The 27,911-nt window shown below is 40.7% G+C and overlaps 1 protein-coding gene across 1 annotated transcript; it reads right to left on the bottom strand.

The window, feature by feature from the left end:
• Positions 1–8,247: 8,247 nt before the first annotated feature.
• yipf5 (Yip1 domain family, member 5) lies at positions 8,248–14,234 on the bottom strand. The gene is made up of 6 exons (XM_070843435.1): positions 14,153–14,234; positions 13,325–13,442; positions 12,833–13,005; positions 10,380–10,525; positions 10,023–10,204; positions 8,248–9,714 (listed from the first exon to the last, which is right to left on the bottom strand). Exons 2-6 carry the CDS (start codon positions 13,432–13,434, stop codon positions 9,552–9,554), a joined length of 774 nt encoding a protein of 257 aa, XP_070699536.1. The 5' UTR covers positions 13,435–13,442; positions 14,153–14,234; the 3' UTR covers positions 8,248–9,551.
• Positions 14,235–27,911: the final 13,677 nt, after the last annotated feature.

The raw sequence follows: 27,911 nt of genomic DNA, 5'->3' as shown, positions 1-27,911 counted from the left end.
CTTTTCATGTGCAGCACCGTTTCTCACTTATAACACGACTTTAAAGGAAAAACAAATACGCCATGTTTGATCGCTGCAGAAGAAAAACGTATATTAATTGTTCAAGTCATGAGTTATTTTGACACCTTTGAGATGTTGCGTGTCCTTCTGACTGATTTGCTTCAATCCAGTTTCTCCCATTGGTGCATTGGTACCATGAACATGTCAACAAGAGTTAGGGGAAAAACACGGAACATAAATGATGAGTCACATCCCTACTAATGAAAGCACACATAAGGATTCAAGTCAGCTGAGTTGCCGCTTGCTGTGGTAAGCTGAAGTTCTGAATTATTATGCTTATGTCATGCATAGTGAATAAGAACACCCCAAGCAAGAGCAGATGGGTATTTAGTCTTTGTAACTGTTCTAATCTGAAGCTGCACACAAATTCACCGCCCAAAGTGGACAGTAAGATGCTTTCATATGGCATTCAGGCAGATTAATGAGAGGTTAAACAGAGAATACTGGCAAAAGGTCAGTAACGATGGGGGATTTGTTGCCATTCATACTGAATTCATAGCATTGTGTACATCAAAGCTGTACTATTACATAATAATACGTAACATACAGATTATTACGTAATACTGTGCTTAAATGAATGCATCCACCAGATGCTGCTTGACTTACTTAACATCAGGTGCTCTAGTTCATCTGTCTTTTTTCATCTGTTTGGGTTTTATTCCTATCTAGGGAGTAATCTTATCTGATCATGATCCATTCAAAATCTGTCCATGACCCCTCGCAATTCTTTTCCTCTTTCCCCTGCCACATTGAAAACCATCTTTGGTGGAGGGGAGGGGATTCTCACACACACACACACAAGTATAAAATGCACACTACGTACCCCGAAAACACATTTTGTGAAGAATCAAGAGTAGGCAGCAGAGACGTTGGTTAGGAAATTGACTGAAGGAGTGAAGTATCTATTCTCCTACACTGGAGTCGATGGGTACAGGCAGCACAGGGAGGGTGAAAGAGAAAGTGCTACTTCTTTCAAGAAGTGGAATGGTGTCTCAGGAGTGAATTCTCATACTTTTGTTTCTCCCTCAGACAGCGAAGGAACACCTGAAAATCTGTCCATCTGCAGTGACCATGGCTTCAAACCCCTGCAATGATGTTTTCCATGAATTTCTTCTTCCATTTCAATTCAGATTTTCTCTTGAGAATGAATTTAAGATTTTGCACAAATTCACCAGATGCCCAGTCCTTAAACCCACTTTAGCTAAAAGTATTAGGAAACTAAGCATTTTTAAACAACTACTGGTGTAGATATATATTTTTTCCTGTTTAGATGATGCATATAATTGATGATGATGCTCTCAAATATGTTGGTATCATTTGTTCTACCTGCAACATTTCTTTCCTATATAGACAGTCAAGTTAAAGTTTCGTCTTCTCTGCTCAGTTTCATCTTATTTCTGTTGTGGATTGATTGGTCAAACATTTAACTCATCTTTAACTCACTGTCACTGTCATGCTGAAAGAATGGGCCTTTTTTTTAACGACTTGAGTCATTTTGACTGGTCATAGCGGGAAAAAAAACAAGTACCAAAGTAATATGAATAAAGAGGACTATACTACATTCAAATGTCCAGTTAAGCCATGTCAGTGAGTCAGCTTGCATAGTGCCATAGCCCTGGAACACCTAAATTGAATGCAGCCATCAATAAAATCTGTAGTTACACGTCTGTTATTATTGCCATGACATTACACTGTCTTCTGTGAAAAGGGCTTCCAGGCAACATCCACTTTGCGGTCTGATTTGTAAAAAAAAAAAAAAAAAAACTGAGAGAGAGACAATCCACATATTTCTGATTTCTTCAGAAATCACGATGGTATGTTTTCTTTTCACATGGGATTGGCTCCAGCCCCCCCGTGGCCCTTAAGGATAAGCACTATATGTAATGGATGAATGGACTGACATTTCACTTATGGAAGTTTTTGTTCATAGACCTCCAGATGATGTAGAGTGTAGCTGCAATTAAAGTAACATTGTGGCAGTCTACAGTAAGTAGTAGTAGATGTTTATATCTTCTTGTGTGTGTTTCTGCACACGCTTGCGTACATTTATTTATTTCATATATATCATACAAAGTGCATTTGTGTGTCTGTGTGTATTTCCGTCCTCTAACAAGTTTAGTTTATGCATGTGTTTGTATTTCCACGCTGCAACACATTCAACATCTTTTAAATGATCTGATAAGCTGAGCATTATTATTTCCTACGTAGCCCCACCCCTCCCCCAATAAATACTGCATACTGCTGGTACAGCAGTACATCACATACAGATCAATCCATGAATACACGAGTGTGCATTCATGTACACACACACACACACAAACACACATAAACAGGTTCCTTCAGCTGCACTCTCCTGATCGTCCCTTGCAGTGTTTGCGTTAGTTCATTGAGTTCTGAATCAACTGTTAGAAGAGTCCGCAGTACAACGAGGGGGGACAATTAGCCTAATGAAGTGCAGGAGCAAATCACACTCAGTGCTGTGCTAACAGTTGCTCAGTGAATATTCATGTGCTGTTGGCTCTGCAGATGCATTAAAAGGCGGCGCTGCGTTGCTGAATACCAATCGTTACATTTCCACCTGTCGCTCGTCTGCTCCCTCAGTGAAGATAACACCCTAATCAGCCTCATTGCTGTGAGGCTTTTTGGAGCGCATTGTGTACACAGGCTACATCTATTATCCTATCCAGCAACATCTGCCGCTGTCCGCCATTTAAAAACAGAAACACCGTCTCACCTTTTACAAAGTAATTCATACACATCATAGTAACTTCTAAAGGATATAGCTGATTGTATCATCTCATGCCTTCAATGCTCCTGAACTCATCATCAGTGAGAACACCTTGGAGTCAGTAGGTGTTTCGGGACTTTCATCATCAGATACCCTTGATCTGCTTTCTCTGTCAGGTTCTCTATGGTTCTTCTTCTCCCCATTCTAGGATTCCTGACAGCTGCACTCAAGAATTCATTGCTCCTAGCAGGACTCTGTTGAGTATCTTAGACTATACTTACAGCACACCTTAGTTGGCTCTCCAGTTCCTCCCAGTTTTCACTTCCACCCCTGCATGGGCCACCTTGGTGTCACTGGGATCCTTGTATAGCATCACCTTTCTGGCCGAGGGACAGCAGGAGCTCCTGTAAAGGCCGGACCTGCTAAGGCTCCTTGGAAATCCCGGCCACCTACAGGGGAAGTTGCTGACTTTTCTCTCTAAGCTCTTTACACTGGAGGTGGGGACTTCATAGACAAGCAGTGGCCAGAGTATCCTTGGCAGGTCCTCATGCTTACATGTTTCCTGAACTGATTCAGGATACTCTTAACCCTCCAGAGTCTTGGGGTAAAATGGCCGTTTTTTACTACTTTTCATTTTACCTTTGTGTTTCCCATTAAAACTGTTTAGCTTGCTTTCTTTGTGTTTGTGTCTTTGACGCCGACGGGCGGCCCGAGACTCTGAAGAGTTAAACACCTCGCCAAGTCTCTTCACTGGCCTTTCCGAGATAGTTAGAATTGGTGTCCTTTCGATGCTGAAGCGGAAAATGTCCATGACTTAAACCTTCTTCAGCACCATTGACCTTGATTTTTGGCCGGTGGTTGGTGCATCCCTGACACGGTCCAAGGGCCCCGGCATTCTGGTACAGAAGAGTTGATGATCTTGTACATCGCCAAGGCAAAAAGGATCACGAAGGTGGTACAGCCCATGATAATCACAACCTCTAGTCTGTGCCCTAACCCTATGTTACCGAACTGGTTGTAACTATTGCCGCTCATGCTTAGCAACCAACTGTTCTTCTGTTAACCGTTGTTGCGGGCAGTAAAGACAAAACTTAGCGTTTCCTTTGTGGCTGTTTTTTGTTTGTCAGAAAAGAAATGTTGAAATATTCTATAATAATCTGTACTATGTAGCAGTTATTTACAAACAGTGAATTTTTACTGCCGCATCATTATTATTATTGATGAACCAAAGCAATGAACAACAACTAAATTAGACTAAAAAGCTCCATATAGCTGAGGGACAATGTAAAGTTTGGTCATGTGCCATTTTTCACATTAAACATTAAACGTCACTTTGCACTTTACACAGAAACTTTTAGCTATTTCAATTTCATATTCCAAATTTAAAACTCAGAGTGGAAGTAAAATGAGCCATGGCTCATGCTTTCTTATGACAATAAATTTATTATAATGTTGCTTTAAGCAATATGATGATAGGGGAATAGGATGGCATAGCTAAACAGGAAGAAGAATCTGTGCCATGTCCTAGTAACTATAAATGCATATTGTTGTCTTTTCGTTAACAACAGATGTTATGTTATAAACTCATGACTACTGTATGAGCTCACATACACGTCACAAGACATAAAAAATAAATCACGCATTTATAACTGGAAACTGGGGCCTATAGCAGGAACAGTCTAAGAAGCCGGTTACGTGTGCACTGATTTCAACAATATACATTCATTAAATGCCGGTTGTTGTCTTCAACAAGGGATGTTACAAGCTCATGACTATTGTATAAGCTCACATGTCCGTCACAAAATCAATTATAGGCTGCAGCTTATAACAGTAACAGTTACATGTAAACATGTAAAATAATTAATTGGGAATATTAGTATGGCATATTTGGATGCTGTGAAGATGCATTTCCAATGAGACATATGGGCTGTATATCTTAGCCTGCCCATGCCAGATGCCACGATTCATTACATTAGAATACATTTTCTGAAGCAGTTATTGTGTAAATCTCCCTTTATGTGGTTTAATACCTAAGAATTTAGGCTGTTGTTTTTTTTTACCCTATTTTTTTTGTCTTTAGTCCAACTCCCACCTGTTTCCCTCCTCTCCTTCTATCTGCCTCTGTTCCTACAGCTTGTCTCGCTCCATGTATTTCTCTCCAACAGAGGAGGAGACAGTTTCATCATTAGCTGCTACTCACCAATCTGCCGGGCCAGCTTGCTGGGCAGAGCAGACTGTGGCTCAGGCCGGCCAGATGGAGGTGAGATTATCCTCCATTAGATAACATAATGGAAGAATGGCCCTTATTCCCAAGAGACAAGCAGACCAGTCAACCAGTCAGTTATCCCTTATACAGCTTTTAGGTGATGATGAGGATGCTGCTGCTGATTGTTATCATGGCTGTGTGGTTAATATTAGCAGTTTCAAGGCAAATCAGTGGTGGCTGTTGATTAGATACTAGATATCTATTCCGGTGATGACTACTATTAATATAACTTTCTTTTCAGGACCTCAAGTTTGAGAACACTCAGCAAAAGTACTTTCTTTTACTGCAGTTCTCCTATTCATCTCACTTAAATGCCCTGCCCCAAATCATTTAAGTTAACTTTAGTCACAGTAATGGTCTTTTAATATACAATAGGTGTTTACAGCCAAAATTAGGGACTGTTTGGGATTTCTCAGGGCACACCTATGGTAAAGTACAGTATGTGTATTCAAGATACTTGAGGCACTTGAATGAATGCATCCAGCAAACAACATGTTCTGCTATGTTATGTAAGATGAGGTTAGTCTACAAACTAAGCAACCAAAAAAAAAGACTAGCGTGTAAACCTACAGCCCACAAAACAGTCTGGGTGGGTCAGGCTGAAGCTCTTCAGAGATTCTGAAATTGTCCAGAGTGAGCCACAAATTTCCTGATAATGACTGTAAGGAAGTTTCAATAAGGCAATGGGGATGTTGTCATTGCTCCAGGGGAAATGTCAGGCTGTAGCCAATGAACACAGCAAAAAAAACAAAACAATATTCAGTCAGCCAAGAAGACTGACGATATGTAACTCAACACTGCCATCTAGAGGCTCTTGGGTGTAAATGTTTCAAGAGGAGATAAAAACACTCTTATACTTGTGTTTGTGCTGATTTTGTAGTTTCAGCAGCCATCTGGCTCCCATCAACCTTTCTAGTTTTAACTTTTAGAACAGTAAATACTGCTCATGGGAAAAGAGCTAAGCATCCCAAACAGTCGACGAGTTTGAGCTTCTATTTATTGCATCCACTTTTGCTATTTTGAATCTGCGTTATGAACACAACTGCAGAATCATCACCTGTTGTCAATGATGAGATATGCACTGTTAACTCCATTAAATCCTCAGCGCTGAGACAACCCAAGTTTCGGTGGTAATATTGTCAGGACGTTGAAGTCCTGGTAATGCCTGGATCACAGCAGCCCATTCAGCAAATTCGGAAAATACATTTAGATGGAGCAATAAAAATGACAAGTAATCAAAGTTGTGTACTGACACTGATGATAAGATCTCCTAATCATTTTTATTGCCTTAAATTCAAACATTTTTGTACAGAGGTGTAGCACTACACTTTTCTTTACATATGGTACTATAGAAAACTCTGCAAACTGTGCTCAGGCCAAGTCAGTACATCAAAGATAGTACAAGTACTATTACTACTACTATCACTACTAGTATTATTGATAATAATAATCATAATGATGTTTGTATAATGTATTTTTGAGTGCAGAACTTTTTGTCTATAGCCAAGTCAAGGATTGGATATGAACTAGATTGTTGTTTGCATCCTGGTAAACAGTGATCATGCTTAACATTGAACCCATCCATTAATTTGAATGTCTTTGACTAGAGCCAGTATATTTAAATGGGTCATTTAACTCTTGACCGTAAAACCAGTTTGCTGCTTGTATTCGATATAGTAGTATTTACAATAGTGTAACATCATGTTACTGTGAAAGTGGTCACACTATCCTCCTTCCCTAAGCATTAGTACTGGACTACTACTACTGAAAACAATCGGGAGCTGCAAGGTTAGGACAATCAGATGGTCAAGAGGATGGAATAAGGACTTGTTTAAAGGAAAAAAAGATGGAATTCTGAAATGATTTCCTTCTCCGGGCCCTAGAGGGGAAATGTGAGAATGTGCGATGGCCCTGAGTGAATCCAGATGCAAGATACTGAAACCTGACAGCAAACTGGCTGGAACCAGATACTTGCATACGCGAAGGGTGCACGAATGTCAACATCCTGCTCACTTCTATCATGCCGACTAAGTCTGCAACTGTTTCTGAGATCCCCAGAGATGAGAAGAGGAGAAGTGCAGAATAATTTGATGCACTCCAGGTACTCACCACAACGAGTGTGCATGCGATGAGTTGAAACAAACAATTCATGACATGCGCAAGCAATGTTTTAATTAGAGAGAGCTCAAATAAATCTGCATGAAAGTGTAACTCCGAACACTTCCATACATGAGAAGAATGTTATTCAATTAAATACAGGTTGATTCTTACCTTATTTTTAAATTGTTACACAAAACAGATTATACATACAGCAGATGCACATATAAACACAGTAGCCTGTGAGAGCAGGCTGCTCCTGTTAGGTTTGCTTGAAATGCAAAGTATCGCCTTGATGTCGGGTTTGTTGGAATAGAAAAAGAACTCGATTTTCATTTTTGAATTATTCATTCCTCCTAAGTGGGTTATCATCCATTTAAGGAGCCCCCCCGTGTATGTGCTTCGTGTATGTTAGTGCAGAGAAAGCCCATAAGGGAGAAGAAAAAAAAATAACTAACCATAAAACTCACCATTTCTTCTTGTCAACCCACTATTTAGATTATGCGAGTACTCGTATTTTAAAGTTTAGCTTAGAATAGGAAAGTAAATGAATGTGGTAATAGCGTAGGCTAACCAATCTGCTCCACACAACACGGACAGTTGGAGTTGTGGTTTATATTCTGCCAAACACGACTGACCTTGAGGGCCTGTGGTTTTACTGATCCAGAAGACAAAATTAGACAAACTACCAATGTTAAGTGATATCAGGACATTAGTGTTTTGTTCAAAAGTCTATCCTTTGGTGTTACGGTCATACGCAATCAAAACTGCAAACATTTCGTACAGTAATATTGTGTTGTGATTACACCATTAGGGAAAATCCTCTAAAATCCATTTGTGTGGCAGGCTGTAAAGAAGGTGTTTTTTTTACTGACAAACATGCTGCACGTGTCAATAACTACTCCCTAGCTGATAAAAATACACATTTAACAATAACCAACCCACTGTGAACACAGAAGGCCTTTAAGAGTGCATGCAGCCGATGGCTTTATAAGTGGAAATGTTCTTGAAGCATGAGAGGTGATGTGTGGTGAGAGCACCCCTCACTTATCCACAGAGAACTACACTCACATTTCATACAATTAAAAAAACCTTGTAGGCCATAGAGATACTGTTATTTTCTTTGATCTACTAAACAGCTGTGATAAAATCTTTCCAGGTTGTTAAAAACTGTCACTGTGTATCAAACACCCAGCGCACACCAGCCTTTCTTGTGCCACACAGCACCAAGCTACATGTCCACGGGCCACTCTTAAATAGAGGTTACGCCACTTCTTACAATTATCTGCTTGACCATGCAGTGTACCTTTTAATGTGACAAGGTAGACAACCTTCAAAGACAACTTTAATGTGCATGAGAAGACATGAACAACAGATGACACATCAAAGCTTACAAAGTGAGTCAACTCTAAAATAAAGATTTGAGAAATATAAAGGATGCAAACTACCTAAAGAGACACGTCTGTCTGTACCTAGAAATATACAGTATCTCTCCGACCGCAAATTCTCAAGATCTAATCAGATTTGTTTGGTTTTGAAAATTAGAACAATGCTTTTTGTGCAAACTGTATTTCTGTCTTCCTGAAAGCCATTAAAACCCAATGAATTTCAAGAAAATATAATAAAACAATACATGAGAGGATACAGCATAGCTGCTGTTTGTACATCAAAGATCAGGTTATTGCTGCAATGAGCAAATGATGAGATTCATAACGCCCCCCGTTTTTCTGCTGCCTGTTCTGAGTGGAGAAGTGGAATGAGCTACTGTTGTCTTGAGCGGAAGGAACACGGGTGTTTCCTTAGTCTTGTAGCTGTCGTAATCTGTAGGTGTTTGCCAGAAACGGCTCACAACAGCTTTTGCAAAAAAAAAAATAAAAATAAAAAAAATAAGCATGATACTGGGCGTTTCCACTGGCTCCAGATTGGGCTGAGGGTCAGTTATCAGTCCTCTGTAGATATTGAGAACCCTTTCCTGTCTGTGTCCAAATTAACAATGTCTCATCGGGTTTCCACTGGGTGATCACTTCCTTCCCCTTCGTGTCCTTAAGATCACAGGACTGCACTAGGTCGGTTAAGGCTCAACGTGGTCCACAGGACAATTATTTTTCACCAGGTTAATTTGACAGTCCTCTCCTTTAACATGTATGAGGGAAGCGAGGTGGAGAGGAGATGAGACAATACTCTCCAGCCTGCAGATGGTCAAGTCTGAATGTAGTGAGAGGTGGATACTTATGAAAGAAAAAAAAACCAAAAAAAAAAAACCTTGGTGCCGTTTTAGACAGCCGCTCCCATTTTTCTGCAAAAACCGTGTAATTAGCCAATAATTATACCAATTACACTGACGATAATACGACCGACATTACAAAAAAATAGGGAGCAGTTATTTCAAACTGATCTTTTTTAGAAGACGGAGATGAGTGCAAAGACCCCATATAGGAGAGCACAGGGGTATGCAACCAACAGCTGCTGCCCATCCATGGCCAACGCCGAGATGAAGATCTTTGAGGCTGAGAGACTGCACCAGCCAATGATTGCTGCTGTTAGTATAATTCCCATCATGCCCCTTAAGAGGAGAAGAAGGAAGCAGTAGGTTGGCCATATGTTACCCATATGAAAGCAGCATAATTTCAACATACAGGTATTTGTGAAACTCCAACAGAAGTTACATAGTCTTACACCTAAATATCACACTTTAGCAGAGCTTATCTTCATTTTAAAGTTGTACTATGTTAATACTACAAAACCCTATCTGGGAAACTTATACCACTAGAAACGGTCCAGTACTGTGGTAAACAGACTATAGAAAAGACTTTGCTTGATTTACAGGTTATATGAACATTCAGAAACTTTACCGTTGTCCTGTGTACTCACTGTAAAGAGAGGAGGACTCCAAAGCTGGAGAGGAGGATCATGGGGAGGAGGCAGTACCCCAGTACGCTGGCCACGCAGCCGAAGGAAACGCCCGTCATACTCATTAGGTTCAGTAGGCAGTACATGCCAAGGCAGCCGATGGCACTGATACCGTACACGTAGCCAAACTGGATCTTACCTGACTGCAAATGGAAAGGAAAAGAAACATACAGTCAGATATAGATACGCACACGCCTACATGGTGGCAGGTGGGCTGGTGTACAGATCTATCTATTTGTAACATAGAAGTACTTCACTTTTGCTAATTCAGGTTCTCAGGAATCCTTATTCAACCCTAACTTTAAACAAATGATTTACCAGGAGAAGTGTCGCTCCGAAAGCCAAACAGAAGACCATGGGGCCGGCGAGGTCCGTCTCATTCATGATGCTGCCGTCTGCTGCCTTCATCGGATGGAGCACCGTCAGTGTCTTCTGCCAGATGTGGTCAAAGTTGATTCCTAATTCTAGGACAGAGAAAACACATAGACGTGTTGGACACTAGAAATATGATCGAATATAGCGGTTAGGAAAACATGACACATGGTAAGAGCACAAGAGCTGTACTGCGATTTTAAAAAATCAGAATGACAGAATAAAACATGGCAGGGATGGAACAGCATACAGTGTGCACTGGCCGTGTCGTACAAACAAAGAAAGGTTTCTCTTGCAGGAGTACTCTGACTTTTCAGTCAGCATTGAGGATGGAGACAGAAGCGACCCTCTACGATAAAAGCGTGAATTCTCAGAATTGCCTTGAGGTGTTTCTTCACCTTTCAAAGTCACACTCAGTCTGATCCGTTTGAGTGATGATCAACATTTTCATTTCAAGGTCTCAGCATATTTACCACAGCTCAGCTGTCGATCCGACAGAGACACAGCTGTGCGGTGTCACACAGATTTGTATAATTTGTATACAAGCACAGGAATGGACACTGAGAGCAGTGGAGATTGACCTCTAGGTCAAAGTGGTCTCAGCTGGATCAAACTGATTCAGTCTCGAGTTTAATTAAAAAATCTGACATCAAATTCTCAGGTGTGAGAAGCAGGAGGCGTCACTATGGAACCCTGGATGGCTCGGTGCACAGATTAAGTCCACGACACAACGTAATTAACACCACAGTGTTTGTCTACAGTAGATGTTCAATCATTTATAATCAGAGCATTTCCATAATGCCTCTCCTGTCAGTCATATGATTGGCGAGAAGCACAAACTTCATGTCACTGATGAGGGGTTGTCTGTTAAATCTTATAACTATACCTAGAGCTGCACCTATTTCTTTTTTAGAATCTTTATTACTGATGAATCCGTTCACTACTGTCAGGACTAATCAATTGTTAAGTATACAAAGTGTCAGAAAACGATGAAAAATGCCTCACGTCTCTATTTTCCACAGCCCAAAGTCACTTATTTGATTTGCTTGTTTTGTCATCCAAAGATATTCGATTTATAATGAAGTATAAAATCGCGTACAGTGAACAACATATTACAAAAACATGACAAGCTGGATACAGCTACAGTCATTTTTGATATTTTTTCCTTCAAGTATTCACTCTTGGTATCACTCCGCTTCTATAAAAATCCCACATGTAAGCTCTTCACTCTAAACGAGTACGTAGAACATTGATCTAAAAGTCAAGTATTTAATCCCTCAGAGGTCTGGCTCCTCCTGCTCCAATGCACACTTAGCGCAGCAAGAGTCAGCTGGAGCATCTACTTCACCTGCTCCATTATTTTGAGGTTTTAAGAACAGGAACGCTGGCTTATTCTGAGGCAAAAGTACATTGGGTTTGTTTTTACGTAAAAGTGCAGAATATGGATGTATGGGGTCGAGATACGATGACTAAAAGGCAACTTATTGAATGGGAAAATAACCCTCAAAGGCATAATAAACTATCTGTGTTGCCAAAATAAGAACAGAAGTATAGCCTAGACATTAAAAATTACTACTACAATGTGATGATGATTTTGAGGAGCATTAGGAGTGTCAAATTCTGGTACAGCTGCACAGTGGAGGCTCTTTCATTGGCATAGCCGTGCCTCTTCATGAGCTCCTAATTTTAGGTATACTGTCGTGTATACGGTGGTGAGTTTATTGAAATAACAAGACGGCCTTCATTAGTCATTAGTTACTGCAACAGTACAAATGCATACAGCAAAAGTGAAAAACAGCTTTACATAAGGACATTAATACAATTATCTCTTCAACTTCAAATCAGTATTCCTTGGTGCTGGCTTGTGTGTAACTGAGCAACATGTATACCAGAGAAAAGCTTCCCCATGTATATAAGTGGAGGGGAAAATAATGCAAAAGTTTGGAAAAGTCTGGTCTGCCAATTTTGCAGTCCATTGTCTGGCAGATGGCCTTTAATCCATCGGTCCTTTCAATTCTATCAAAACATTCTTGCAGCTGCGATCCTCTGACTCTGCAACTGCAACAGGCGGATGAAACTTCAATTTCACGCCTTAAGAACAAATATTAAAGTTTGTGTCCTAGAAGCGATACCGCAAGCCAGTTTCACTGGGATAAGAATTCAACTGATGCCCTTGTACCAGTATTTATTCCAAAAGCTGACAAACAGTGCATCTCATGATTATTTTCACAAACTGATGAATTGTGCTGTGTGTATTTTTGACCGTGCTGCACTTGTCGGCTCCCTTGCAATATTCCCGCAGTTCTGAACGAGAGTTATTTATAAGAGTGGTGAAAGGAGCTGGGTAAGAGACAAAGCGATAGACCGTCATTGTAGCCTCCAGGTCGTGGTTCACCTACCTTCTAGCAGCGGCGGCTCGTCGTCAAAGCTGTTACTATACATGGATTGTGATGAGGATGGAGTGTAGGTCTGTGTGGGCTGGAAGATCTGTCCTGTGTATGGCTGCTGAGGCTGCATCATCCCTGGGGAAGCGTAGCCCATGGGTTGGGAATAGTCATACTGACCATATGGCCTGGAAACGACACAACAGTAACACTCTTTAAGAACAGCGCTCAGTCTTTGCCTGAAAGAACATTTAATGACTATGCAAAGAGATTATTTTTTCTACTTACATTTGCAACATTTCCTATTATTGGTTAACCAAACAATCTCCCTTCCTCATCTCAAATTCTAAATAGGATGTAATTTTCAAACTCACTTAAATTAGACAATAAAATGTCAGGTAGGTTTGTCTTCAGCAGCTGAAATGGCACATAAAAAAGAAATGCTGTTGCTTTTGGAGGTGTTAACAGCGCAGGGAGCAACAGAAAAGGAGATCCATCCTCACTTACTTATTGTAAGGGTTTTCAGCGTTGTTGTAGCCATAGCCGGCCTGGCTTTGGTCATCCACACTGTAGCTGGACTGGTAAAAGTCGGTGTTGAAATTGTCAAACCCTGACATCTCTCAGTCTGGCAGAAACAGAAACAGGAGCTTATCAGCTGGGGTCATTATGTTTATTCTGCAGTGAGGTGGTAGGGTGGCTGATGTCAACAGAAAAACGATACATTCATTAGTGCAGTTATATAAAACAACTGTACTCTGTGAAGATGGACCAGTTGGTCGTCAACAAGGAAAATCATGCACATTGGGAAACGTTCGTAAAAACATTAGCTACATGATTTCATCTCGTAAAATCTCGTAGCTGAAACATTAGCATTGACTCTATAGAAGTCGCTGTCCTTTACAAAACGCTTGAACATCTGACGCTGAGTCTTAAAATACTGCACCGTGCAACCGATCATTTTAACGCGACCTGTGAGCTGAAGCTGCTCTGCTAGCTAACGCAGTCAGCTTCACACACTAGCGCTGAAACAAGACAAAAGTGAGTGTCGTTAGTCTGCAATTATTTACTGCGTCAACTATCTATAACTTGACGACCACAACCACCTAAAAGGAGAAGTTAAGTTGCGTTATTGTTGCCAAAACACAGCAAAAGCTACTAATCACTGGGCGGCTAACGTACCGTTAGTCGGCTGCTAGGCGGCTAGCTAAAGCTACCTATGACTGTTGTGCAGACCTGGCCTGCATATCTCGCGCTTAATGTCAACGGCGGCTTTTAACTTTTCTTACAAAATCATTATTGATAAGCTATGAAAGCATCGCAAGTGTTAACACTTACCTGTGATGTCTGACAAATCTAACCGGAGCCCTGCCAACTTGGTTGCGGCTGCTACGTGTCAGGAGAAAGGTATATCTTCCGGGACGATACGTAGCCGACGGGAAGCCGGTAGGGACACACCGACGCCTTTGCAAAGAATGTGGCGCCTTCCACAGACGTTTGGTGGTATTACATAGTTGTCCCACTGCATGGACGTAGAAGCTGCTGGGCTACTATCTTAATGTATTAAATAGAAAATATCACGATCTGTATATGCCACTTCCTGGTTGAAATGATTCCTGTGCTAAAAAAAACAAAGCTCTTATGCAGTACTCTTGGCTGATGTTGAAATGCTGGTTTTATACAGAGAATGAGGAGACATTATGGAAGCAAAAATACTAATAATCAAGTCACTTGAAGTGCCTGGACTCTGTAGTGTTTTTATTTTATATCTATCCTGTCTGCTGTAACACTAAATTTCCCCGTTGTGGGACTAATACATATAAAACATCTTATCTTATCTTATGTAAAAAAAACAGCTTTAGCCTACATTCAGATCAAGATTATGCCTGCTGGGCAAATACCACAGGAACAGGCTATTAAGTGACTTTATAATGATGCATACACAATGGGATTAAATGCCATTAAAGCACTAATAGATCACTAGTCCTATGAAGTAATATTCAATTCTTCCCATAACTATGGTAAAGGAATGAATGAAAACATGTTGAATTCCAAAAGAGATATATTTAGACATTTCCAACTTGTGCTGGTTTTGTCCACCACAGGTAGATATGAGACTCTACTGTGTTCTGCTCCATGGCCCAAAGGTAAATAGAGACAGAGGGCAGAGGATAATTTAACAGGACAAGCGCTGGGCTCCCAGCAGGAAGAACAAAGGTTCTCTCTTTCATTAGGAGGCAGAAGAGAAGATCAATCGCTCTCCCTTTGCAGGAGAACTGCACCACAGCCAAATACTGCAGGTGGATCCATCCTCTTTCATGATGGCAGATAATGCAGAATAATAGGCTGATGACGTCAGCTGAGATGAAATGAGGATTATAGTGGATGGAAAAGTACAAATGGGGAGCAATAAAAAAAAAAAAATCCTTGTTGATCTCCTCTATTACTCTTTAATCTTTACATTTTAAAATGTAAGAGAATACAAGAAGCCAACAAGAACAACAAAATACATATGGATTCTGATGACAAATATAATAATATATCATATATATGATAAATATAGAATGATCAAATTAACTTTCTATGATGAAGCTAGAAATGTCATGTCTGTAAAAACTACAATATTGGTTAAAACTAGATTGCTTTTGGCTCAGTGCTGAAACAAAAACACTTCCGGAATCCGTATCAGTTTGAAATTTAGCCATACATTAACTGGAACAGTGTGAAAACGACTACATTATATCCGGCTCTGCTCCCCGCCTGGAGTTACAGAAATCTTTACAGAATGAGAAATGGGAAAAATAATACAGTGGAAAATGGAGGAAATGGAGGAAAACTTTGTCATTATTATGGGGAGACATATTCAGCCTCTTCTGTCTCTTACAGAGAAACTCTAATTGAGTTATGGCTCTCAGGGCAAATACAAAGAGAAACCTTTTGGTCAGTGCCGCACAAAGCCTCAGCTTCAGCAAAGTTGCACAGGGAGGAAATTTTCCTGCAAAGACACTTTCGGACTGTCTGCCACATTTTGTTTCCTGTTGAAGGCAAACCTGGCAACCAGAGTCTAGCTTCTACATTAGAGACAGGGTTTATAACATTGGAGAAACAGGCAAGATTTGCTAGATTTTTAAAGCATCCAAACCAAAAATACCCCACATCCAGCCGTCAGGTTTTCCAACAAAGCCACTCCCCCCTTGAAAGAATACACATCGCCTGCCTAATGTTACTGCTGGAGGATGAGTCCATGATTGCGATGAGAAGACCGGCCACCGTCGTCGCCAGAGCTCTGCTACTGGCTCTTTCATTCTGTACACAAACTGAGACTGACTAACTGTCTAACAAATGAACAACTCTGTTAAGATGCCATATAAACACAAGCGAAATAGTCATCACAAGCATAACATTACTCCCCTCCTCATTGTTCATTGCTCACTAAACCACTGTCTGTTGCGCCTTTAAAATTTGAGAGTTGTGGTTCTCTCTCACAGCACAGTGGTGCGGTGGTTAGCGCTGTTGCCTCACAGCACGAAGGTCAGATCCAGGTTGGAACCTGGGGTGTTTCTGTGTGGAGTTTGCATGTTCTCCCTGTGCTTGCGTGGGTTTTCTCCAGGTACTCCTGCTTCCTCCCACAGTCCTAAATGGTGACTCTAAATTGCCCGTAGGTGTGAATGTGAGTTGTCTGTCTCTGTGTGTTGGTCCCGTGGTTGGCTGGCGACCGGTCCAGGGTGCACCCCTTCTGGGACTGGCTCCAGCTCCCCGGTGACCCTGACGAATGACATAGATGATGGATGGATGGCCCTCTCTCATTCTTCAGCTCAGTGGGTGTGTGCTTCGTGCTGCTTAACTGCAGCTCAAATTTTGGCAGCACTTTCTCTGGCATTCCTGTGCAACTTACTCACCAGCTTTAGCAATAAGTCTGCCTGGTCTTGTGGAAGACTGTAGTCATGTGCAGTGAGTTTACCAGCAGAGTGTGAGCAGGTAGGCCGGTACATAGGTCATGTTGACCGACTAAGTACAGGCTTGTGACACCCATAGACACTGATCTTTTTTTTTTTTTTTGTCAAACCATTTGATTTATTGATTGCTGTTGGACTGTTATGATAATTTCAACAAATATAACAAAACTCCTTCTAAAACTAAGTTGCATCCTGTGACTTTAAATCACTTGTTCAATAACAGGTCTATCACAGGTGTCTTTTTATGGTGAAGAACAGGGAAATGTAACTCATTCCTCATGGAAAGTTGGGGTGGGTGAGAGAACAATAAAAGAAAAACAAGAAATAGAACAGTGAAAAATAAAGATGTCATTAACAAACCTTTCAACTGTTGAGGCCCGAAGTGGATCATTTCTCTGCCTCCTGATGAACAAAATCAATTTGATGCATGAAACATGAATTCCTACAGCAAACACCCATGACTAATCATAAGCAAAATTGAGTCCCATCTCCTCCATTGCCTCTCATCTTCCTTTAGAGTTTTAATCATTTCCAAACTTGAAGAACGTGTCTTTCTTCTTAATCCACTTAATGAGAGAAAATTGAAAAGTGCCACAGAGGGTAATTGAATTTAGGGCAGTGTATTGCCATATGCTGTCATAATTGCCTTCTTTAATAAAGTCTCTACTGTAATCCTACTGTCACTGCCTGGGTGGATGAATGGATTAAAAGTACTAAATTTCCCCAACCCCTCATCTCCAACCACCTACTGTACCCTCAATTAAGATCTCTCTCTCTCAACCTCTATAGGCTCAAGGAGAGAAGGAAAAAGCGAGGGACCATGCTATCTAACTCTATGTTCTTCTCCTCTAAAAGAGATTATTCTGATGGGCGGTAATTTTTCTCCTTCTGCATATGGCATATTTAACATGAGAATGAACACACACACACACACACACACACACAGACAGCTCTATATATAGCAGAAATAGATGTGCACATTTCCTCAGAACATTTAGAAGATTAAATAAATTCCTTTAATTCATCTAATTCAATTTCCTGCCACAGCACTGATACGACTGCTGCACAGAATGTAAATTATTAGGCATCTGCTACTTTCAGGGTCCTTTCTCTGAAGCAGATTTCTTCACGCTGCTACATGAGCACTAAAATAACAATCAGCAGCCGAAGACTTTGTGAGGTTTGTTTGTTCCAAAATGAGATTTCCACCCACTCGATATTTAACAGCTTCTGACAAAATGATAGTCAACATGAAAATGCATCTCATTCTGGAATATAGTAATAGAACTGGTAATACCAATTTACACAGGACAGAAATATATTAGGGTGCAGTTGCTCTTATGTAAAACTAATTTGGACGGGAATCTGGTAACAACTGTTCTTCAAAATGAATATGGTTCTGTTTTTTTTCTTCTTTAGTGAGTCAAATCATTTTGAGCAATTTGTATTGGAATAGAGGCATTACTCAGAGGCGATAAGTATGTTACGGCTGATGTAGATACTGGCAAGGGGCTCAATACATAGCATGATTTGTAAACCAGATTCTTGGAATGAAACATGTTTTGGATACAGGGGAGCAGTCAGGAGAAAGGCAAACAAACCCAGGAAGGAGAAGACAAGAAGACTTGACCAAGAAAGCGAAGCAGATTGCTGGAATACTTGACACAAAAGGTACAAAGGCTAATTGGCAGTGAGAGGGGGAAACACACAGAATGAATGCAAAAGGGAAGGGGAGGATAACAGGTAAAACTAATCAGGCAATTTCACAGAATGGAAGCACACAAGGGCAGGAAGTGAAGCATCTGAAATAAAAGACAAAGTAAAAACAGAAAACAGAAAGAAAGCAAAAATGGCAAACAGAACCTAAAAATCAGTGTGAGACGCCACAAAATGTGTGCAAATACACAACAAAGTTCATAATATACGTTGGTAAATATGTGTTTCACTGAGAAGTCCGCATTTTGCTTCTTGCTCTATATTTAATCAAAACAGAACACACATACTATTTAAGAAGTGTCATTCCATTTAAAAACCTTTATTCTGAAATTGTAGGTAAGCACTCATACGGGATTGATGTTTTATGACGAGGTGTGCAGTGGAGTTTTGCCATCCTTGTCTTATCTGCCTCTGGTTGGCAACAGGGACAGCACCAGTCAACCCACGAGTGTTCTACCTGTCACAACAGATTTAGAGGCTTCCAAAATAAGTCTCGTATTATAAACAGTAGCATGGCCTTGGCTCTCCTTCTTCAATCCTACAACAGCCACTCTGCCAAGTTTCCTTTCCCAGTTCCCTTAACTTTTGTCACAGAGTTTGGCCACACTGACTCTATTCGCTGCAAACTGTGTTATGCTGGATAGAAATTACCTTTAGCCCAGTGGGTTAACACGGCAGTATTTTGTTAGTGCTGATGAACTGAAAAAAATCAATATTTTTTCCACATCACGGCATCTTGGAGGTTGCCGTTTATAGCATTTCCAGAATGTAGAATCAACATCTTACAATTCATATCGTTAAAATTCTTTCTTTGTTGATGCAAGGGATCAATTGAGATTGATCTTAGCATCAAGGTTGATGTCGAGATCAATTTGTTTGGATAGAGAACTGCTAATAAGCGGCATGTTTCGCGATTATATAACATCTTTAAACAAGCAATTTTCACAGGGTTTTAATATCCTCGTATTTCTTTTCTATAATGATAGATACATAGATAGATGAATTAATAATCAAACGATCTGGCCATCAGGCTGATAAAAGGCCAACATAATAAGTCTACTTGTAAAGTTTATAATCTGAAAAGTTCCTCTCTTTTTTGAGAGGAAAGTAATGATTTGACAATGGTGGGAGTGGGTCCAAGACAAAGAGGCAGATATTTCTTTTGGGACTCCGGTAGAATTGCCAACTTATATTAAATGATCATCAGTTTGGCCACTCAGTGCCAGAAAGTCCTCCCTTGGATGCTCTCACATGGTTTTATTGATTCATCGGTGTGTGACGTTCAACACGCTTCAGAAAGTTGCAGAAGTTCTGAAGAAGTGTTGCAATTTCTTTCATCGTTGTAGGCCTACCCATTCTCCCTCAAACTGCCTCCTCTATTTCCACTTCATCCTATATTTCCCAGAATGCCTCTTTGACAGTCCTTTGAGAGCGGGCGTGATCTCATTAAAGAAAATAATGACAGCCATGTGCCTCTTTTCACTGGATGCACAGTGTTCTGCTGCTCCACTGCATTGCTGCATTTTTAAAGCTATGATGGAAGAAAAAGATATCCATCTTGTAATGATGGATTTCTCCCCGCATGAATGTTACAGCTAAAAGATGAGCCTGGACAGAGGTGCTTGCTCTGACTTTGTGGGGCTGACACAAAAGTTTATGGTTTATGGCACAGTAAGTGAGATGTATTTCAAATGGCAAATGTAGCTGCAAACCTAGCCAAGACTTGTTATTCCTCTTGACTCCTGAGCTTTGTTTGGGTTGACTTCCCACTGGACGTTCTGCTTTCCTGATGAAATTACTCATGGCAGGAGTGAACAGAGACCCACCACATGCTCAATTATACATTTTCTACTCACTCTCGGTCACCTTCACTTTTTCATACTGACAGAAATTATTCATTTTGAGTGTGTGTGCAGAGAGCTTCACACAGTTCTTGATTACTAACTTCAATCTTCTCTCATTCACCTCACTCATCTTACTTGATACTCTTCCTCAGTTTGACAATGCTGTGGTAGATAGAAGGATGTTTTAGAAAGTTCTATATGTAAATATGTATATAGGTACATATATTAAAGGAGGAGAAAATGAACGCATTTTTTCCGTACTACAGCGACACATTTGCAGCATACTCGTGCAGTACACTGGACATCCTTTAAAGCATTTACAGCAAATTGCTGATGGTATTAGCTGAAGAGCAAAATTGGATACTACACCTTTAAAGGGGTTTTACAGTTCTAAGGACTTTTGGAGATTTGGCCCCATCAAGAGATTTGTCACACATTGAGGACCTGTGGAAACCACCCTTTAATCCCAAGAGCAAGAGCCAGGGAGTTAAGCATGGAAATAGAGAGAGACAGAGAGAGAAAGAGAGAGAGAGACACACACTTACACACTTACACTCTCCTACACACTCACAGAGACAGAAACACACACCACAGGAGAGCTGACTATGGCAGTAAACTAGCACAGCTATCTACCCCTCCACAGTGTTCCCACATGGCCTTTCCACTGGCAGAGGGAGAGCGGGTGCTTAGCAACATCTCATCTGCATGGTTTGCCAAATCAACAGGGTCAAGATCCCCTTAGGGTTGGGCAACGCCACTGTGCTGTGAACTGCTGAGGGGCGGCCTCAGAGATGGAGAGAATGGCACGGGTATGGGCTGAACTCTCTTCTTGGCAAAAAGCCCTTCTCATGTTGCTCAGTTTTAGTTTTTCGCCTTCAGGATTCATTCCTCTCAAAACGAGGAAAAAGCTGCAAGTGTGATGGGTCGACTTTTGAAGGCAGATTGCTGCCTGTATCAAGATTTGAAACAGGTTTACATTTTTGTTTTGGAAAATAAGACTTGACGACTCAATAAGAAATCAAGGTAGTTTAGAATTCTACGGAAAGTCTACGGAAAAATGTGCTTCCAAAAAAATGAAATTTCCAAAAAGACACAAGCAAAGCAAACATAAGACCATTAGATAACAAGGGTTACTCTGACTGCAATTTACAGACAGGTCAGTTCAATAATAATGTGATTTCATAATGTTAAATGAATCTACAGCACACTGTTTTATTTCAGCTGAACTATGTTATATCTTACTGTACTAGAAGCCACAAAAGATGTTTAATGTCCAGTAAGAAAATATGATCTGACCCAATGGTTACTCCATGCATGCTCACCACAGCCCATCTGTGACTGATGCAATCCAAATAGAAATATCAGTCAGTGCACACTTCCACACACTCCAATTCAATGAATGTTTTTTTTTCTCTCACCGTGGAGCTGTCAGATCCTCCGCCCCCTCCCATGCTTTCATGACACCCACAACTTGATCCTGGCCAACTGCTTTCTGAGTCCCACATGGTGCAAATTGAATCAAACGCCAGCTACTGTAAGATACACACAAAACCTCCTGGTTTTTACAAGTTTGATTGTTTCTGTGAGTGCGAAGGGGCCTTTTCCCTTGTAACACAGTGGAATAGAACATTAGGGGAGAGGTCTAGCTGTTATTATCACCTATCAGCAACATTATTGTTTATCTCCACGTGTAAATAAAAACTTATTTTGCCGCTTAATCAATTCTGTTTTACTTCTAAAAACCCACAATTATCTTTTCACTTAAGCCTCAAGCTGCAGAAATGAGTCTGTCAGATATGGTAGCCTGCAACAGATTATGCTATAACTTTTGTCTGATTGCTGATATTTTAAAACCTTGGAAGCCAAACCTCATTGCCTAAAAGGCATTATGATTTATCTGCCACAGACACTGCAATAATTTCACATAATCGCGCTCTTGCTATCTATACTCAGTCATTAACAGCACCAGCTGCTGGACATTTTAACTGCCGCTCAACATGAAATGATTTGTAAAGAAGATAATAAGTTTGCTTGTTTCTTCCTCATCGTGACTCAAGTTCTGTGTGCCCACCAGCAAGACTGATATTGCAACTATGTGCCTGAGAACTAATGTATGTAGAAGAGGGATTTTTGGCAGTAATTTTCTTGTGATTTCTAAATTGTGCCTGTGATGGAATGGTGACCTGAAGGTACCCCACTTTTGACTCAGTGCATTGTGAGATAAGCTCTAGCACCCTGGAGCTTTGACAGGATAAAAGGTTTAGAAAATTAATGGATTGACGAATTATTAAATTATTAGTTGCCTTTTTGGTAGCCACTATTTAGCTTGCTCACCAGTCTAAATGTCACGTTATGTGCTGTAATGCTACAACATCGTCTTTGCCAAGAGCTGAAGGAAAATGTAAACCCGTTCTAATAAGTGGACGGCTTGCAGGCAGGTGATTTAGAAAGGCCATTCGTGGTTGAGAAAGTTTTCCAGCGTAACAAAAAACAAGCAGCGAGAATACCTGGATGCTTACATTCAAATAAAACAAGTCTAGTCTAGTCAAGTCTACAAAATAATATGAATATGCATCTGAGTAACACACTGAACATAATGATAATTCCAGCCATCCTCTAAATGAATATTTAAAAATGCATGTAAGAAATAGAGAAAAATGCCAGACTTTGAGGATACATTACCAACTGGGTCTGAAGCCACAAACAAACCAAAGCATCATAGACAAGGTCTGAGCTAAATTTAGCATAATCAACTATTTAGCATCATCCTTGCTGTGAGCTCCACACATACAAGTAACACATAAACACGCATGCATCTCCAGGCTCAGCTGGCTGCATCTAAAATAGTTCTGGATTCACATTTCCCCGCTCTGTTTAGACTTGGCTCCTCGGTTACACCCTCTTTTCATGATGTATTCACCAGCACACAGAACAACACACGCACATGCACAGACACCTGCAGAGTCAGTATTAGTGGGTGGGATGACAGCTCTGCTGCTGTGTTGCTGGCCAGAGGACAAGCTGAGACGTTCAACTTCCCGGCTCTCTGTGGTGTCTCACAGGCTTGTACTCGTCCCGGCTCCAGGAGTTGCTTGTCTGTCCCTCACCACCCTGCTCTGCTTCGGCTGCCAAAGCCCTTAATGTTTAGTGGGCTCCCTGTTAAATAGCCCTCTCTCCAGGGAGAGCAGTGGACCTAGTTTAACAGGGGAAGCTGCCTCGGCCTGTGCAGAGAGTGGATGAGGAGGGGGTTGAGGGGCAGAGCAGCAAAGCAACATAAAGCAAGAGGGAAGTCATTTCTTGACATGCTGAAATAGGCAGAAATCCAGAGCTTTTATAATTTTATTGCTCTGCAGCGAAGAGAATATCACACTGTAGCATTCCCAAGAAATATGCTCCCACTTTGTCAATTTGCTGGCATTTAGTCTGTGTTTTGAGCAGACGAGGAAATTGCTTTATAGAAGTAACTGCTTGTATATCATTATATTGATGCCATCATTTGAGATATGATGATTAGAGTGAAGTAACTAAATCTTCTTCCTCAGTTCGGCTGACTCCTACAGCAGATCTGAGTGAAAGAGGCTCTACGTTTGCTGGAATCAGCTAAAAATATCTTGTTTTGATACCAAATCTGGGGCACTGGGACCTGTTGCTGATTCCCACAAGGGCTTCATGGAGTTCATATTTGAAGATCAATAATGCAGAGGCTTTTGGTAGTGATTATGAGTTCATCGGCAGACTTTTAAATAAGCTGAAAACCTAGCCGAGCGGTCTTTGAAGGCGCATTTGAGATTGATGACTCATTGGATTAGTAGCCGGAGGTGTTGGAGTGTACAGTACCTCAGTGGGACAGTGGGAGCTCACTCCAGTCACCAGCCTGCTGAGATGATCTCATGTGGAATGAGGTTATTTTTGTACTCGTGCAAACACCATATGTATTTATTCATACTGTTTACTCATATTATTGTTTTAATTATCTACTTTACTTTATTGTATCTTTCCTCATTATGCCGCTTTCTTCGGGGAAGTTTCACTGAGAGCGCCGCTCCCTTTTGGAGGAGCGCCTTGATCACACACATTCACATCTGGGGGCTGCGAACCCAGTGTGAACCCAGTCCACTTTTATGGCTCCTCTGGAGGTGGAGGGTTTAAGGGCCTTGCTCAGTGGTACTGTTAGTCTGGGGATCAAATTGGCAACCTTACAGTCACACGCTTGCTTCTCTAACCTTTATGGAACCACTAAAATTTTATTCTTCACCAGGGGTCTGTTTACCTCTCACTATGCACACACAAGAAGTTGGCCTATTTTGAGCAAATCAACATTTTAAGTACTACAGCAAAGGTGGCACACAGTATGTGATGGTTTGATTTAGATTATGGAAATATGGAACGTGTGGATAAGCATGAAATAAACAACATATGGATATAACTGACGGCTGCTATGCATGATATTATGGTCCTCATTATACTGCAAAATGATACTCGCTCTCTCCCTCTGTGTCTCTGCTCTCCTCTCAAAGCTTTTGAAACCACACACACACACACACACACACACACACAGAAACACAAGCCCTCCACTTTGCCTTCAGACCCTCTAATCACACAGTGTCTCACTACACTTGATGGAGCCCTGTTGCCACCACTGATGAGTTCAAAACAAATAGGCATAATGCCATCAGCAATGTCTTTTCCATGTCATCTGTAATCACTTTCCCTAAATACCATGTTCCTCATGACAAACACCTCATCTCGCCTTCCTCCTCTCCCCCTTTGATCGGCTTTGTGTGGCATATTGTGTCCCCCCCCACCCCCCCGGTGGGTCCTTTTCTCCGACAAAATTCACATCTAGAATTCAAAGTTTCTGCCTGTTGAAACTTTTGCAAATTATAAATAGCTGACAAAGTTTAAATACAGAAAATCATTAATGTCCAAGTCTGACGGATAGCTGAGGCTTACGTAGAAACTCATTTTGGTAAATATTTTCTGAGTCAACTGAATTTATGCATTGAATGTCTGCCTGCTGTACTTGCAGATTTCCCATCTACGGCCTGGCATCATTCAGAGTGGCTGTAATGAGAGATGGAAGTGGAAATAGTGTGCTGTTTATTTCAACCATCTGTGACTGGCCTGAAAACTCCCTTTAATAGTTTTCTCTGCACTGCACGGGAGGAAAACGACTGCTCTGCGAGTTGATCTGTGTCAAGGAAGTGAAGTGCTCGTGATTTTACTTGGAGTGTAAGAAGTGGATTACATATGCAAGTGAAAAATTAGAAAATTCTTTGATACCGTGCTCCCCTGGAAAAAACGCTAAATTATGAATGCTGCTGCTGTGCTTGTAGAGTAAATATTTTATCATATATTTTGTATTGACTCATATGAAACTGAGTTGAGTTTTCAAAGATATGAAACAGCAAGGAGGCCAAGAAAATATAATGGATGCCACAACATGTTTGAAATAAGTACATCTGTCCTTTTAGATGTGGAGTAATTTAATTTGTTCATTGACTGAATAAATTGAAATTCTGAAAAACTAATTTCTAACTGCGACATGTTTCAGTCTATGTTGATATATTTTGGTGATGGTCCTGCTGTGGGTTTTGCAAGCTTTATCCTATTGTGTTGAACTGAATTTTGTCAGCCCAAACAGGTTTAACTCCTTAAAGGTGGTCAATCATGTGCTCTTTAAATAGCAGTGCAGCAGGGAGCAGTGTAGTGGCTACATGTATTTATGATGAAGCTACCAGCGTGGCCTACTTCTGGGTGACTGCTCAGGTTCCAGCCAGGCACACACCTCTCTCTCTCTCTCTCTGTGTCTTTTATTGACTTGGTTTTTTATTGTTATATCACTCTGTCTTGCCCCGTGGGACTTATTGTGAATAGTCATGGTTAGTTTAGAGCCAAAGTATCTTTAATTGCTCTAACAGTTTGCTTCAAGAAATTCTATCAATATGATTACAATGACCTAAATATGCTGTTGCTGCAATGTTTGTGTGAGTGTCATAATGAGAATAACCCCAAGTTACAAATTTGGAAATGTTACGAATGATAATAATGTAAAAAAATGTTTGCGTTGCCTTTTCATATTTTTCTAAACAACATACGACACATCGCAGACAACGGCGGTAACAGATCTTCCCCCTTTTGATAAGCACTGCATTTGGGATCAGGGTGTCCATCAACATCTGGGGACTCTAAGACGCAGGCTTGGATTTCAAAATGTCCCGTTAAAAGAGAGAAAATAATAATAATAAAAATAAATAAATAATCATTTTACTGAAGTGCCTCTGGGAAAAAGAACAATTTCCCAGAAGTCCGACTGATTTGTATTACTATGTGATACAAGTGACCACTTCCACTTAAAGAGAGAAGCAGTGGCACCGTGTCCTCAAAGGTAGAGCATATATAGAGAAGGAATGCTGAAAAATGCAATTGTGCTGGAGGCAAGGTTGGATAAAAGTGGACAGATGAAAGCCAAAAAGAAAATAAAAGCAGCGCACAGGCAGAGGGCTTGAATAAAACCCACTGTTTAATGCAAACTGTACTTTCTGAGATACAGCAGACTTTGTAAATTTTATACAATTTCACAATATTTGTATGTAATACAAGTCCTGATTTGGCCCTGTAGCTGCAGCGTGTGCAGATGGTGTGTGTTTGCAAGACTGCAGATTACACTATTACTGCGCTGGTTGTCTTGTTGTTCACTGATCACAAACTGAATTCTTGACAGGTCAAGATCATCTGGTCACTTTTGTCTCAATTCATGTTTCTGTTGTTTCTGTATCCTTCATACGAATGTAAAGATTTATGTAGTGGGGGGAAAAAAATCAATATTTGGCTAATTTTGCTGTGAAAATGGAATAATAATAATATAATGGAAATAATATATAATACTTCTAATAATGACATTTTTCTCTAATACGAATTCAAACAATAAAAACGCCAAGAGTAACGCTTACATACAAACATACTTGTACGCGCACTGACTATACTGGAAGTAAATTAGTTTTAACAGCTATAGATCACTTCTGTGTGTGCGAGGATCTGTCCATGGTGCTGAAAGAGGAAATCTGGCCAGATCACGATACAAACAGAGGGGGGCGCTGTTGCCACAAGGCCACATGTGCACAGATCTCACTCTGTGTCACAACTCACTGCCAGGTGCAGCCATTTAACAGGGTCTTTAAGATAATGTTTTCGTTAAGAGGTTTGAATGTGTAAAAGGGCTCCGAAATGAAAACTACAAACATGTCGTGGTCTGAATGTAATTGGAAAGAAAACAAGAAAACAAAAATATGCCATGGATTTATGGATTTATGTCATTATTTATGGGATGAATAAATGTCGTGCAAATTGATACAAGCTGGGGGGGTCAAAATGCAGCACTGTGAGCGTTTAGATCATTATAATAATGGCAGAGTGATGGAGGCAGGAGTAGGCTATGCACTGAAATTGCTGTGGAAGCCTAAAACTTACCTTGTAAACAGAAGCACTTAGTTCTTTAACCTTTGCCAGCACACACACACACACACACACACACACACACACACACACACACACACACACACTCCACATGTGCATGTAGTG

This window comes from Pempheris klunzingeri, chromosome 14 (assembly GCF_042242105.1).
Source record: "Pempheris klunzingeri isolate RE-2024b chromosome 14, fPemKlu1.hap1, whole genome shotgun sequence".
Lineage (NCBI taxonomy): Eukaryota > Metazoa > Chordata > Actinopteri > Acropomatiformes > Pempheridae > Pempheris > Pempheris klunzingeri.
This window is presented reverse-complemented; position numbering and strand designations above follow the sequence as displayed.

Excerpts from the sequence above, each read along its gene's own strand:
- yipf5 (XM_070843435.1), bottom strand. The coding sequence starts at position 13,434 with ATGTCAGGGTTTGACAATTTCAACACCGACTTTTACCAGTCCAGCTAC. Across the intron at positions 13,006-13,324 it reads GCTGAAAACCCTTACAATAA|GCCATATGGTCAGTATGACT; the intron begins GTAAGTGAGGAT and ends TGTCGTTTCCAG. Across the intron at positions 10,526-12,832 it reads CGAGCCGCCGCTGCTAGAAG|AATTAGGAATCAACTTTGAC; the intron begins GTAGGTGAACCA and ends TCTCTGTCCTAG.